At 37.4% G+C, this 14,664-nt stretch overlaps 1 protein-coding gene across 1 annotated transcript in view; it reads right to left on the bottom strand.

Moving 5' to 3' along the window:
• The window catches only part of OSBPL1A (oxysterol binding protein like 1A), a 212,292-nt gene that overhangs the window by 168,313 nt on the left and 29,315 nt on the right, over positions 1-14,664 (bottom strand). Inside the window, 3 exon segments of the mRNA XM_032603377.1 lie at positions 42-106; positions 109-126; positions 5,113-5,224. Coding sequence (XP_032459268.1) covers positions 42-106; positions 109-126; positions 5,113-5,224 — 195 coding nt within the window.

The following is a 14,664-nucleotide window of genomic DNA, read 5'->3' as shown; positions in this document are numbered from 1 at the left end:
ATTCCCTGCAGAGTAAAGAATACATTTGTTTTTGTTTTTACCAGAGCTGTGAGTTCCGCTGTTCTGCCTTCTCTTGCTGCTGCTAAAAGTAATTCTTCAAGCTTCTTTGTTGAGTCCTTTCTACAGCTGCGAAAGGAAAAGTACATATTATTCTACTTCTAGTCTGGATCCTATTAGCAAATTTATCACAAAGATGTATAAGAGAATAAAGTAATCATGGTAAGAAAAGTCACAGTGTTTGAACTGTAATTCAAATGCTGTTAGACTTTACTGTTATTCTCACTGCCTTTATTTCAGACTACAGAGTTCAACTTCCCTCAGGTTCAGATGAATTGTTTCAATTCAGAGGTCCTTAAGTACATTACTCACGACAACACCCAACACAAGTAATTATGAATTACTTTTGCATGCTGAAATACTATTACATATGTGCCTTGGAAAGGTAGATAAGTGGGGAGAGGTGCTCATACCTTCCAGAACCTTAGAATGCAAAAATAGTAAGAAATAGCATTGGTAGGAAGACATACACACCATATAAATATATTTAGGTTCATATATACTTACATACTTCTACATAATGAATATTTTATTTCCTTTAACAAACACTCTAGCACTTACTATGTGCCAAATACCTTTCAAAAACACTTAAAACAATATTAACGCATTAAATCCTCGTAACTACTCTTTGAAGCGTTACTATTTTCACAATTTTATAGATGAAGAAACTGAGGCAGCAAGAGGTTAAGGAACTTAACCTAAGCCACACAGCCGGGATGTGGAGGAGCTAGGACTTGACCTTCGGCAGGTGGGTTCCAGAGTTCATGCTTTTACCATGACTCTGTGCTGCTCGTACTTGCAGGGAATGAGAGCAGTCTGATTTAAGGGACGAGAGTATGTAATAAGGTCTCATTTCTGCTATGTTTGAGTTCTGTTTTGGCTTACAAAAAAGAAACAATTTCATAGGAAGGCTTAATAATAATCCCCCTTAAAATATGTGTACAGTGTCCTGTGCAAAGGCTGCAAGGGAGGAACTATAAAAGGTTTCCTAGGTCTCCCCGAGAAATAATGAACATTTATTAATAGTTAGTAATGACTATGCGCTAACAGTTGTTCGAGACACTACGCATGCCCTTGCATTTCAAACTACAGGAACACATAGCCTGAATACAGGAATAGCTGGATAACCAGTTTAACTTTGTCTTAAGAACGGACTAACATTACTAATATACCATCATCTTCTTTTCTCACATTTTTATTTCCACACCCACTCCCTCCCTCTCCACTTTGGAGGAAGGCTGCCACGCCTCCACACATGCTCCCAACACTGCTTGCTTTTGCTGGGATTCATGCTCTTCAGTCTTTCCTCTAAGGCCACTGGACTGTGAGCTTTGGAGAAACAGTCACGTCCCACCCTTCCCTACACACCTGTACTACTGCATGCATTACCTGGAGCTGTAATTTATCCCTGCAGTCATTCTCGAAGTCAGGTGCCTGTTCTTACTCTTCTGTGTATCCTAGACATTTATGACAATATCTGGCACAATGCATATCTAGCCATAAATATTCACTGAATATCAAACAATGTTTAATAATGTTTGTTTCTAGACTTTAAGGAAGGGTGGTAAATGTTTCTCTCTAGATTGTCTAGGCTCATCAATGAAGGAAAACTGGATTTGGAGTTGAAAACCCTGCTTGTGTTCCTGTCCTGTGTTCCTTCTGGACACTGAAAGACGACTGCTGATCCAGCCTATAAAAACAAATATTCCAATTTGCGGACTCAAGGCTTCTAGAGTACCCATAATGTTCTGTTCCTTGACATGGGTGCTGTTTACATGGATGTGTTTCCCTTGTGAAAACCGCAAGCTGTGCATTAATAATGTGTACTTTTATCCATAGATTTTATACCTTAATAAATGTTTTTTTAAAGCAAATACTCCATCCCCAAAATAATTTGTCTTACAACTTTTATTTTCATTTTTTAAATATTTATTTATCTATTTATTTATTTATTTTGGCTGCATCCATCTATCTATCTATCTATCTATTTATTTTGGCTGCCCTGGGTCTTAGTTGCGGCACTCAGGATCTTCGTTGAGGCATGCGAACTCTTCGTTGCAGCACACATGTGGGATCTAGTTCCCTGACGTGGGATCAAATCTGGGCCCCCTGCATTGAGAGTGCAGAGTTTTACCCACTGGACCACCAGGGAAGTCCCTGTCCTATAAATTTTAAATTTGAGATGACTATAAACTAACTGTCTTTCTTGTCAATCAGATCCAGAGTTAGTAGGGATCACAGAGATCATGAGCCTAACTCCATCCTGATAAGACACTTACATACATGCCCAGCGTAGGTTAAATAGCAGTACACTTCAATGCAGGCGAGAACCTACCAAATGTACTTCATTAACAACAGAAAAATCACCCTTTTGCAATCTCTATAGTAAAGAGTGAGATTCAGGCAAGAATTATCAACGAATGCTAAAAATCACTGATTTAAAGTGATTTTATCCTGATTTCAGGATATTTACATGGTCTCAGTTTTTCTCCCCAAGGATTATTTATTAATTACAAAAGGGGGAAGGTAGCTTAACAGTGGACCACGTAGTGATCAGAGATAATTTCACCAGTAATGGAACAGAATGACAACATGTACCTCCTAATATGCACTGGTATAAAGCATAAAACCTTATCCTATGCCAAATACAACCTATGGCAAAATGAATATCCTGAATCTAATTATATGAGACAAGAAAAGCCCAAACTGAGGGGCATTCTACAGCAGTGATCTTATGGTAGTGATGTTAAATCTCATGAAACTGATCACTATATTGTGATTATATAAGGAAATATCCTTGTTCTTAGGAGATACATACTGAAGTACTTAGGGCTAAAGTATCATTATGTCTGCAAATTATTCCCTAATAGCACCACAAAAAAAATTAAAAGTAAATAAATAACATTAAATAATATATAAAAAGGTAAACCAGATGTGGCAAAATGTTAATGACTGGTGACTAAGTGCAGATATACAAGTGTTTGTTGTACAATTCTTGAAACTTTCCCATAGGTTGGATATTTCTCAAAATAAAAAAAAGTCAAACGATATGTAGAAGAAGGTACACTAGTTCTCTCTAGTGCCTGACAAGTAGAAATCTACCCTCTTCCAAACACTTCTAATCATGGGAAACTCACTACACCTTTCAAGGCAACCCAAGCCATTATTATAATACACTGGACCCAAAGATAAACTCCCTGGCATGCCATCAAGTGGATCGTCAACTGGCCCTGGTCGGCCTCAAATAAGAATACCCCTCTTCCAATATAACAGTTCTTAAGATACTCAAACATGATTCTGTTGTGTCTACTGATATCTGTCTTTCTGGGTGAAACATTTCCTGTCTCTACATGCATTACCCTACAATTGGGTTTCTGGTCTACCTGTGGTCTTGGTGGGTTGCGGATGTACTCCCTGCAGTCTGATCCATTTAATGCACAATCCACAAATGATATCACACCTGGCTAAGGTGATCTCATCAGAGCAAAATCTCTATTTCTACTTCTATTACCCCAGCTAGGACCATACTGTAGCTGATAAATCATAAGTGCCCATCAAGTCAACTAAGCCCTTGTCCTTAGCACAGTTGGGTTTTGGCGGCTGTGAGAGTGGGTACTTGGAGCACGTCTTTACAGCTAGCCCCATTAAATGTCAACTTGTCAGGTGAACCCAACATCCCAGTCTGTCAGGAGAACGTCAGTTCTGGGTTCTCATCTTATTACAAATAAAATAATAGAACAGGATCAAAGACAGTACCTAATCCTCCCAATTAGATCATAATTTATTAAAGGGCAGGGATGACATATAATATGATCAATCTCCTCAAAATCACATAATACTGAGCCTTACAGAAGATATTATGTGTTGATTTGTTTATTGAAAATGAGAGGGTTCATTTTAAATGCAAGAGCAAGTAGAGACGTTGATCTAAAGATGTCTGACAAGCAGACAGTATCTTGTAACTAAAGAAACAAGGGAGATTTTAGGTTTCAAAGTCAACTGGAAAGTAATAAAAAGCAAGACCTTGCTTCGTACAGAGATAAAAATACTAATAACAAATAAATCAACACCCTTGAAGTACAAAATTATCTTGCCCTTCTCTGAATTGCAAAGGAAAGAAATAAAGGATGTGTGTGAAACTGCAACTCTAATTCAATACCTTTATTCATAAAGTAGTAATTAAGAAATCTTCTCTTCTCAGGGACATCCCTGATGGTCCAGTGGTTAAGCATCTGCCTCCCAATGCAGGGGACACAGGTTCAATCCCTGGTTGGGGAACTAAGATCCCACATGCTGCGGGGCAACTAAGCCCACGCGCTCTAGAGCCCACATGCCACAACTAGAGAGAAGCCCATGTGCCGCAACGAAGACCCAACGCAGCCAAAAAAATTAATTAATTAAAAAAAATGTAATCTTCTCTTCTCTACTATAGAAATACTACCAAAAAAATAATTACAGCCAAAATTCTGGATATTTGGGGGATAATCCTAACAAATGAACGCTTCCCAATGTAAGCATCAAAGTATTTTTGTTTTAAACTATTTTTAGAGAAATCCCTAATATGTCTTCTTAAATGTAACTGAATCTTTGAAGTTCATCTAACAATGAAGCTGATCCATGAAGAATTTACTGTTGGCTGCTGTACTACAATGAAGCCCTCAGGGTAATGGAGCCGGCCAGAGCTATCTTCCCCAATATCAAATGACTCCCAGTAGCTACACCTCTTATAGTTTCCCTGTCCTGCGCTCTGTATTCCTTCATTATCATGCTTCTGCAGCCTTTCAGCCGTACTCCCTCATGTCTCTAATTTCTACTTTTAATTTTGTTGGAGATTTGATTTTAAAACTCGCCATAATCTTATATAAAGAATTTAAAAGCTCTGCGGAAACTCTCATATAGTTTTATGTCTAATCAGTGACTTGCAAATTACATTATCTTTAGACCACAGGCTTGGTGTCATCTATTTTGGCACCTCAGAAGCCATTTCTACTTCTATTCTGGACCGTGTCTATAATGAAAATAAATGCTGTTTAGATTAAGATCCATAATATTTACCTTCAAGCATGTTTCTGATTTCTTTGTCATGAGTGACTTCCTTTGCTGTCTGTCCATTCCCATTAACAACAGTAGTATGAGCATTATATTCTAAAAGAAGCATTACCAACTCCTAAAAAAGCAGAGAAATTACACACTTTATTATGTTATAGCCCTTTTTCAAATTACTAATTACTACTGAGTTTCTTCTACAATAGAAAGAATGACTAGGTAGGAATCTTTATATCACTTCAGTTCTGTCTGCATTATTGTGGTTCCTTAGTATTCACTTACATTGACTACTACAATTCAACTAATTGTAGTAATGACTGATGGACTGCCTAAACAGTTGCCAATCCACAATTAAACAGACAACCTCTGTGATTGATTTTTAAAGTAAAGTACCCGGTTATTTTACCAAGTTGATTCATGCGGTCAAAACTAAATATGAGTTAACAAAGCCATTATTTAAATTAGTAATTTAACTTAGATAATTAGAGCAGATAATACATTCATTTAACATTATTCCTCAAGAAATGGTGAAAAAAAAATAATTTCCTCTACAGACTTAGATTTTTTAAAAATTAATTATGATGTTTATAATAAATAGGACATTATTTTCTGAAGTGATATAGACTGACAGGATACAACACTATCAAAGGGATGCTTTATAATGAATCAAATGATCTCCTGAAGTCATATTCAACAACGGAGCATAAGCTACATCATTCATATTTACTCTAAGTGGCTAACAGCTCTTTTAGGAATTTTTATAGTAAAAAAATGTTTAAATACATATCTAAACACAGACAGGAAGAAAACAAAATACTCATTGTCCTAGTCACTCCATGACCACTACAAACATTTTGGAGGGTTTCTTTCTGATCATTTTTCCCTTGCATAAGTTTTGAGATTTTTTTAACATAATTTTATTTATGACATAATTGCTTAAGTTATACTCCTTTTGCCTAATACATCAGTTTCCAGGATGTTATAGTGTCTATAAACATACTTTTCACTGAATATTATTCTATAAAATGTACTACCACATTTTACAAATAGAAAAACTGCTAAGAAGTCTAATATTGTAATAACTTCTTATAAATATCTTAGCATTCCTATCATTTTAAAGGTAACATTTTGGAAGAAGTGTTTTCATAGTTTATGTAAACAGTTCATATTAGTAAAGAAAGTAGAAAAACCCACAGAATGACAGAAAGTATTTATAAATCATATATCTGATAAGGAAATTGTATCCAGAATATATAAAGAACTTTTACAGTTCAACAAAAAGACAACCCAATTGAAAAAAATGGTCAAAGATAAAGAAGTGTAATCAGAAAAGGAAATTAAGAAAAACAATTCCATTTACAATGGCAACAAAAAGAATAAAATGCTTAAGAATAAACTTAACCATAGAGGTGAAAGACTTATACACTAAAACTATGAAATAGCAGCTCAAAGAAATTAAAGAAGATATAAATAAGTGGGAAGACATCTAGTGATCATGAATGGGAAGACTTAATATTGTTGGATGTGAACACTACCCAAAGCAATCTACAGATTCAATGCAATCCCTAACAAATCCCAATGATGTTTTTTCCAGAAACAGGAAAATCCTATCATAAAATTCACAATGAATCTCTAGAGATCCCAAATAGACAAAACAGTAATGAAAAAGAAGAACAAAGTTGGAGATCTCACACTTCCAGATTTCAAAACTTACCTCAAAGATTAATCAAAAACAGTGCAATAATGACATAAAGATAGACACAGAGACCAATGGAATAGAAAAGAGAGCCCAGAAATAAACTCTCACATATTTGTTCAAATGATTTCAACAAGAGTGCCAAGATCATTTGAAGGGGAAAGGACAGTCTCTTCAACAAATGGTGCTGGGAAACTGGACATTCACATGCAAACAAATAAAGTTGGACCTGTATACTTTACACCACATACCAAAATTAACTCTATTAGGATGAAAGACCTAATAGAAAAACCTAAAACAAAAATCTTAGAAGAAAACGTAAGAGAAAAGCTTCATAGCAGTCATTTCTTGAATATGACACCAAAAGCATAGGTTAAAAAAAAAAGAAAGAATTGGACCTACATCAAAATTAAAACCTCTGTACAACAAAGCACTATCAAGAGAGTGAAAAGGCAATCCAGAGTGGGAAAAAAATATTTGCAAATCGGGTATCTGATCTAGGATTTATATCCAGAATATGTAAATAACTCCCAAAACTCAAAAACACCATCACCACCAAACTATCTGATTTAAAAATGGGCAAAGAATCTGAAAAGGCTACATACTGTAATGTATGTGACATACATATGGAACTATGTGACATTCTGGAAAAGGCAAACTATGGAGAAAGTCGAAAGATCAGTAGTTGCCAGGGATTTGGTGTGGGAGGAAGGATGAACAGGTGGAGCACAAGGATTTTTAGGGGCAGTGAAAATACTCTATACGATATTATAATGATAGACACATATCATTAAACATTTGTCTAAACCCAAAGAACTACAACAACAAGAGTGAATGCTAAAGTAAACCATGGGACTTTGGTGCTTATGATGTGTCAATGTAGGTTCATCACTTGTTTTAACAAAAAAACAAAAACGAACCACTCTGGTGGAGCATGTTGATAATGGGAGAGACCATGCATGTGTGGAGGAGGGCATACGCGGGAAATCTGTATCTTCCCCTCAATCTTGCTGTGAACCTGAAACTACTCTACAAATTTGTCTTTCAAATACAAAAAATTTAGTAAATGGGCAAAGGATTCAATAGACATTTTTCCAAAGAAAAATGGCCATAAGCATATGAACAGATGTTCAACATCACTAATCATTACGGAAATGCCAATCAAAACCAAATGAGACACCATTTCACAACCCTCAGGATGCCTAAAATGAAGAAGACTGACAATAACAAGTGTGATGAGGATGTGGAGAAACTGAAACCTTCATGCAATGCTCGTGGGAATGTAAAACGGTGCAGGTGCTTTGGTAATCAGTTTGGCAGCTCTGCAAAATACTAAACAGAGCAATGCCAAGTGGTGCAGCAATTCCACTCCTAGGTACATACCAAAGAGAAATGAAAACATATGTCCACGACAAAATCTGCACATGAGTGTTCAAAGCAGCATTATTCATAATATCCCCAAAGTGAAAACAACCTAAATGTCCATCAACTGATAGTTGGATAAATAAAATGTGGTATGTCCATACAATGGAATATTATTGGGCAATAAAAAAGAATGAAGTACTGATATATATTATAATCATGGATGAGCCTTGAAAACATTATGTTAAGTAAAAGAAGCCAGTCACAGAAAACCATGTATTATATGCTTCCATTTATATGAAATGTCTAGAATAGGTAAATCTATACAGACAGTAGATTAGTGTTGCCAGGGCCTGGGGGGAAGGGGTAATAGGGAATGACAGCTCATGAGTACAAGATTTCTTTCTGGGATGATCCAAATGTTCTAAAATTATGTTGATAGTTGCACAAGTCAACATACCTGAACTACTGAATTGTACATGGGTGACTTGTATAGTATGTAACTAGATCTCAATAAAGTGCCTATAAAAAGACAGTAGAGATACTCAAGTTTGGCACCACATGGCACATTCGAGTTAAGGAATGTTATTTCTCAACCTACCTCATCTAGTGTTTTATACCATCTTTGCAACTGTACAGTGTTCTAGTAATTAATTGTCCTGATTTGAGTTTCAGGAAGGTATAAGAATTAATGTGGAACCTGACTGACATAAATCCTCAAAGCGCTGGACTACAGAAAATGGGCAGAGGGAATGGTATGCACAGAGGTAGAGAGGTACCTTTAAGAAAGAGAATATGCTTCGATTATGTGGCAACAGGCTACAGGGGGAAAATAGGGCAGACTTTCAGAGTTGCTATATGCAATCTCAGGGGTTCAGACTGTCCTGAAGGGAAGGGACACCTCTTAAAGGTTCCAGAGGAATAACTATCAGACTGCAAGTTACAAAAAAAACACCTGTCCACCCTGTGAAAAAGATTAAGAGCAAAAATTCTCAGAGTGTGGTCCCAGACCTGTATGTAGCATCAGCATCACCCATGAAATTGGCAGAAAGGCAAGTTCTCAAGCCCCATCTCAGACCCACTGAATCAGAAATGCCGGGATGGGGTCCAGCAACTTGTATGTTAAGCATTTAAAATACAAGTGCTCAGGCAGGAGAAATCATCAGAAGAAGTTTTTATTCATTAAATCAGAATTAGAAAATAGAAGGCACCTGAAGAGACCAGTGGCTGGATGTCTAACTCGAGGAACATGAATGAAACACCCAAACAGAGAGCTCACCGCTGATTTTTAATACCTCAGTGGGTAGAAGAGGTTTTAACTTTCTTCAAAGGTCTGTTGCAGTATTATGTTTAGAAAAAAACGTTTTTAAGCCGAACTGTGCTTCTCTATGCCAAAATTAAAGACCATCCTGCCAGGACTTCCCTGGTGGCACAGTGGTTAAGAATCCGCCTGCCAATGCAGGGACACGGGTTCAAGCCCTGGTCTGGGAAGGTCCCACATGCCGCGGGGGAAACTAAGCCCATGTGCCACAGCTACTGAGCCTGAGCTCTAGAGCCCGCAAGCCACAACTACTGAAGCCTGCGTGCTCTAGGGCCTGTGATCCACAAGAGAAGCCACCTCAATGAGAAGACCACGCACTGCAACGTCCCTGCTCAACACAGCTAGAGAAATCCCGCGCGCAGCAACGAAGACCCAACGCAGCAAAAATAAATTAAAAAATATGTAAAAAAAAAAAAAAAAAAAACACCATCCTGCCCCCTTTAACAGTTTGTACACATACCAAAGGATTAGTTGTCATCTTCCTCTTCATCCCTCAGGATCTAGAATTTCTAATCTAGTCCTGAGAAGTCCCTGGTGCTTTTACACAAAATTCCAGCTCCAACCACTTTTCCCTCACAAGTTCTCCTTGCATCAACTGAATATGTGGCTCTCCTCTGAACTTTCTGCCAACTCTCCACATTCTTATTAACTATTCACTTAACATACTTAAGCCCTTACATTGTACAAGGTCCTCCACCTGTCAGGGAAAACACTTAGGTAATGAATACTGAAGAGATCTGAGAAAGTGCTGACAAAAATCAGAGCTGAGATCAGGATACTGACTGGGACATCCCAGGACATGGTGGAATTGAGAGATTAGAAAAAAAAAAAAAAAAAGCCAATGGGAGACAGAGCAGTCCAGGTAAAAAGCAATGAATATGTTCTCAAGCAGAGACAGTAAAAAGGAGGATTTAAAGTGACAAGTACTTCAATGACCAATACAAATATACTGCATAAGGAGCTTGTGTGAAGGAAGAGGAGTCCCATTTTAGAAACATGAAATTCCAGATATCTGAGTGGCGAGTAAGGAGCCAAAACATGCAGCTAAACAGAAGACCTGGACACCTGGAAGGAAGTATGAGGTCAAAATACAGATTTCCAAATAATCCCCCAGGAGAAATAATGAAGCCTTAAGAGTGGATGGGGGCTTCCCTGGTGGCGCAGTGGTTGAGAGTCCGCCTGCCGATGCAGGGGACACGGGTTCGTGCCCCGGTCCGGGAAGATCCCACATGCCGCGGAGCGGCTGGGCTCATGAGCCATGGCCGCTGAGCCTGCGCGTCCGGAGCCTGTGCTCCGCAACGGGAGAGGCCACAACAGTGCGAGGCCCGCGTACCGCAAAAAAAAAAAAGAGTGGATGGGTTTCTTAGGGGGACAGTTTCAAGAGAAAAGAGAAGAATGGTTTAAAAAAAAACAAACAGAGGAACACCTACAATGAAAGGTAAGGAAAATGAACAAGTACAAACAGACAGGAATCAGAAAAGCAGCCAAAGATGCAGCAGTAGAAACAGACCGTGTAGTGCCTCTTCCCAGAGAGATCAGCTCTGTTGGAGTGCAGCTATGGAAAACAGAAACCTTAAAAATAGTAAACCACTGAGGAACTTTAGGAAAACATTCAGTTAACAGGTACAGTCAGGACCCAGACTACAAAGGATCAAAATAATCAGGTGCTAGGGAAGTTGAAAAAGGAAGTGTAGACACATTTTAATAATATTTTATAAAAAATCAGAATAAGGACAAGCATCTTGCTCAGAGAAGGTCTCCTTGCCCACAAGGTCTCTTCAAGAGCAAGAGGACACGGGGAATCAGGAGAGCTATCTCCAAGAAGTGGTCATTCATGATGTATATGACTATATTCAAAGACAGTACAAAAAAAAGAAAAACACAGGACCCTAAGTGGCTCAAGCTAGCATAGTCATAATAATGTACACTCAGTATTTATTTAACCAAAATCTAGCTGCAGATTAAGAGAATGAGAAAAGTGAAATGGTTTTAGTGGGGATTAAGGCAGGGAGAAACAAATGCTTATCCTCCAGAAGTAAGCCAATAGAAAATCTAAAATTAAAAAAAAAAAACAAACACAACAAAAAACAAGAATCAGTGACATAAGTATATTATGTAGAAACATGAAAGTTAAAAAAAAACTGAAGTAACAGCTGAAAATAATAACATGGTTGCCTCTAGGAAAGTGTGACTCAGAGTGGGCAGGCGTGGAGCAAAGGTCATCAGTTTTTCATTATAAGTCTCAGAATATCACTTGACATCTAAAATGAAATACACATGCACGTGTGTCTGTCATACAGAGTGAAGTAAGTCAGAAAGAGAAAAACAAATATTGTATATTAAAGCATATATGTGGAATCTAGAAAAATGGTACAGATGATCTTATTTGCAAAGCAGAAATAGAGACACAGACATAGAGAACAAACATGGATACCAAGGGGGAAAGGAAACGTACGGATACCAAAGGGGATAGGGGAGGGGATGGAATGAATTGGGAGATTGGGACTGACATATATACACTATTGATACTAGGTATAAAATAGATAACTAATGAGAACATACCATATAGTACAGGGAACTCTACTCAGTACTCTGTGGTGACCTAAATGGGAAGGAAATCCAAAAAAGAGGGGATATATGTATATGTATAGCTAACACAACATTGTAAAGAAACTATACTTCAATAAAAATTTTAAAAAAAAGAAACACATGCACAGACACATACACAGAATTTCTTTTCAAGAAACACCTCACTAAGAAAAAAGTCTTAAAAATTCCTAAGACACTGCTAAATAGTAGCTGAAATATGTAAGGCAGAGACATGTTCAACTCAACTAACACTTAAGAACTAGCAATGTCTTCGAAATTACCACAAGAAAAGCCTGTTTCATAAGTTAATTGGGACTGGGCTTCCCTGGTGGCACAGTGGTTAAGAATCCGCCTACCAATGCAGGGGACACGGGTTCGAGCCCTGAGCCAGGAAGATCCCACATGTGGTGTAGCAACTAAGCCCATTTGCCACAACTACTGAGCCTGTGCTCTAGAGCCCGCAAGCCACAACTACTGAAGCCCACATGCCACAACTACTGAAGCCCATGCGTCTAGAGCCTGTGCTCCGCAACAAGAGAAGTCACCACAATGAGAGGCCTACGCACCATAATGAAGAGTAGCCCCTGCTTGCCACAACTAGAGAAAGTCCACGTGCAGCAACGAAGACCCAATGCAGCCAAAAATCAATCAATCAATAAATAAATTTTAAAAAATTAATTGGGACTTCCAGATTCCACCTAGCATTTAGAAAGCTGAAAGTCACTCCCACTCTAGTAACAAGGGGAAAAAACAGGTAATCTACAGAACTATACTTTTCTTGAACCCAGAGAATTAGGATGGCAGGGCAACCAACTAGTCTGAAATCTAAGGAAATTGCTTCAAAGCAAGCATGGGCTCACCTCGAATAGGTGTTGGAAAAAGATGGGAACTGCCAAACATTAATAGAATGAAAGAAAAAAATCATATAATCATCTCAACATATGCAGAAAAGCATTTGACAGGTTTCAACATTCATTCAGGATAAAATGTCTCAACAAATTAGGTAGAGAAGGAATGTACCTCAACATAATAAAGGCCATATGAGAAGCCAATGGCTAACATTACATTCAACAGTAGAACGCTGAAAACTCTCCATCATCACAAGGGTGCCTACTCTCATCACTCTTATTCAACACAGTACTGGAAGTCCTAGCCAAAGCAATCAGGCAAGAAAAAGAAAAAAGTCATCAGAATCGCAAAGAATGAAGTAAAATTGTCTCTATTTGCACATGACATGATTTTATATATAGAAAACCCTAAAAAGTCCACCCAAAGCTGTAGGACCTACTCAGTGAATTCAGTAAAGTTGCAGCATACAAAATTAACACACAAAAATCAGCAGCGTTTCTATACACTAACTATAAATTATCTGCAAAAGAAAGAAAACAATCCCATTTACAATACCATCAAAAACAATAAAATACTTAGGAATAAATTAAACCAAGGAAGTGAAACATCTCTACACTGAAAACCACAAGACAATTATGAAAGAAACTGAAGAGGACACAGATAAATGAAAATATATCCTGTGTTCATGAATTGGAAGAATTAATATTGTTAAAATGTCCATGCTACTCAAAACCACCTATAGATTTAATGCAATCCCTATCAAGATTCTAATGGCTTTTTTTTTTTTTACAGAAGTAGAACAAATAATCCAAAAATTTATTTGGAACCACTGAAGACCCCAAAGCAATCCTGAGAAAGAACAAAACAGGACACATCATACTTGATTTCCAGCTATGGTAATCAAAACAGTATGGTACTCACATAAAAACGGACACAGAGACAAAAGGAACAGAATCAAGAGCCCAGAAATAAACCCATGCATATATGATTAACTGATCTTTGACAAAGGGGTCACGAATACTTAATGAAAAAAAGACAATCTCTTCAGTAAGTGATGCTGGGGAAATTGGGTATTCACTCATAAAAGAATGAAACTAGACCCTTATCCTACAATGCTCACAAAAGTTAGGGTTAGGGTTAACTCAAAATGAATTAAAGATATAAATGTAAGACTTGAAACCATAAAACTCCTAGAAGAAAACATAGAAAAAAGCTCCTTAACATGGGTCTTGGCAACAATGTTTTGGATATGACATGTAAAGCAAAGGCAACAAAAGCAAAAATCAACTGGGACTATATCAAACTAAAAGCTTCTGCACAGCAAAGAAAGCCATCATAAAAAAGGAAAAGCAACATAGAAAATGCAACAAAATATTTGTAAATCATATATCTGATAAGTAGTTAACATCCAAAATATATAAAGAACTAATACAACTCAGTAGCAGAAAGACAAATAATCCAATTTTAAAATGGGCAAAGGATCTAAATAGACATTCTTCCAGAGAAGATATTCAAATGGCCCAGGTACCTAAAAGGGCACTCAACATCACTAATCATTAGGGAAATGCAAATCAAAACCACTATGAGATCTCACCTCACACATGTTAAAACAGCTATCACCATAAAGACAACAGACAACAAATGCTGGTGAAGATGTGGAGAAAAGGCAACACTTGATGTTGGTGGCACTGTAGACTGGTACAGCTATTATGGAAAGCAGTAAAGAGGTTCCTCAAAAAAATAA

The sequence above is a fragment of the Phocoena sinus genome, chromosome 14, assembly GCF_008692025.1.
Source record: "Phocoena sinus isolate mPhoSin1 chromosome 14, mPhoSin1.pri, whole genome shotgun sequence".
Classification (NCBI taxonomy): domain Eukaryota; kingdom Metazoa; phylum Chordata; class Mammalia; order Artiodactyla; family Phocoenidae; genus Phocoena; species Phocoena sinus.
Note: the sequence above shows the minus strand (reverse complement) of the source record. Positions and strands in the feature narration are given on the sequence as shown.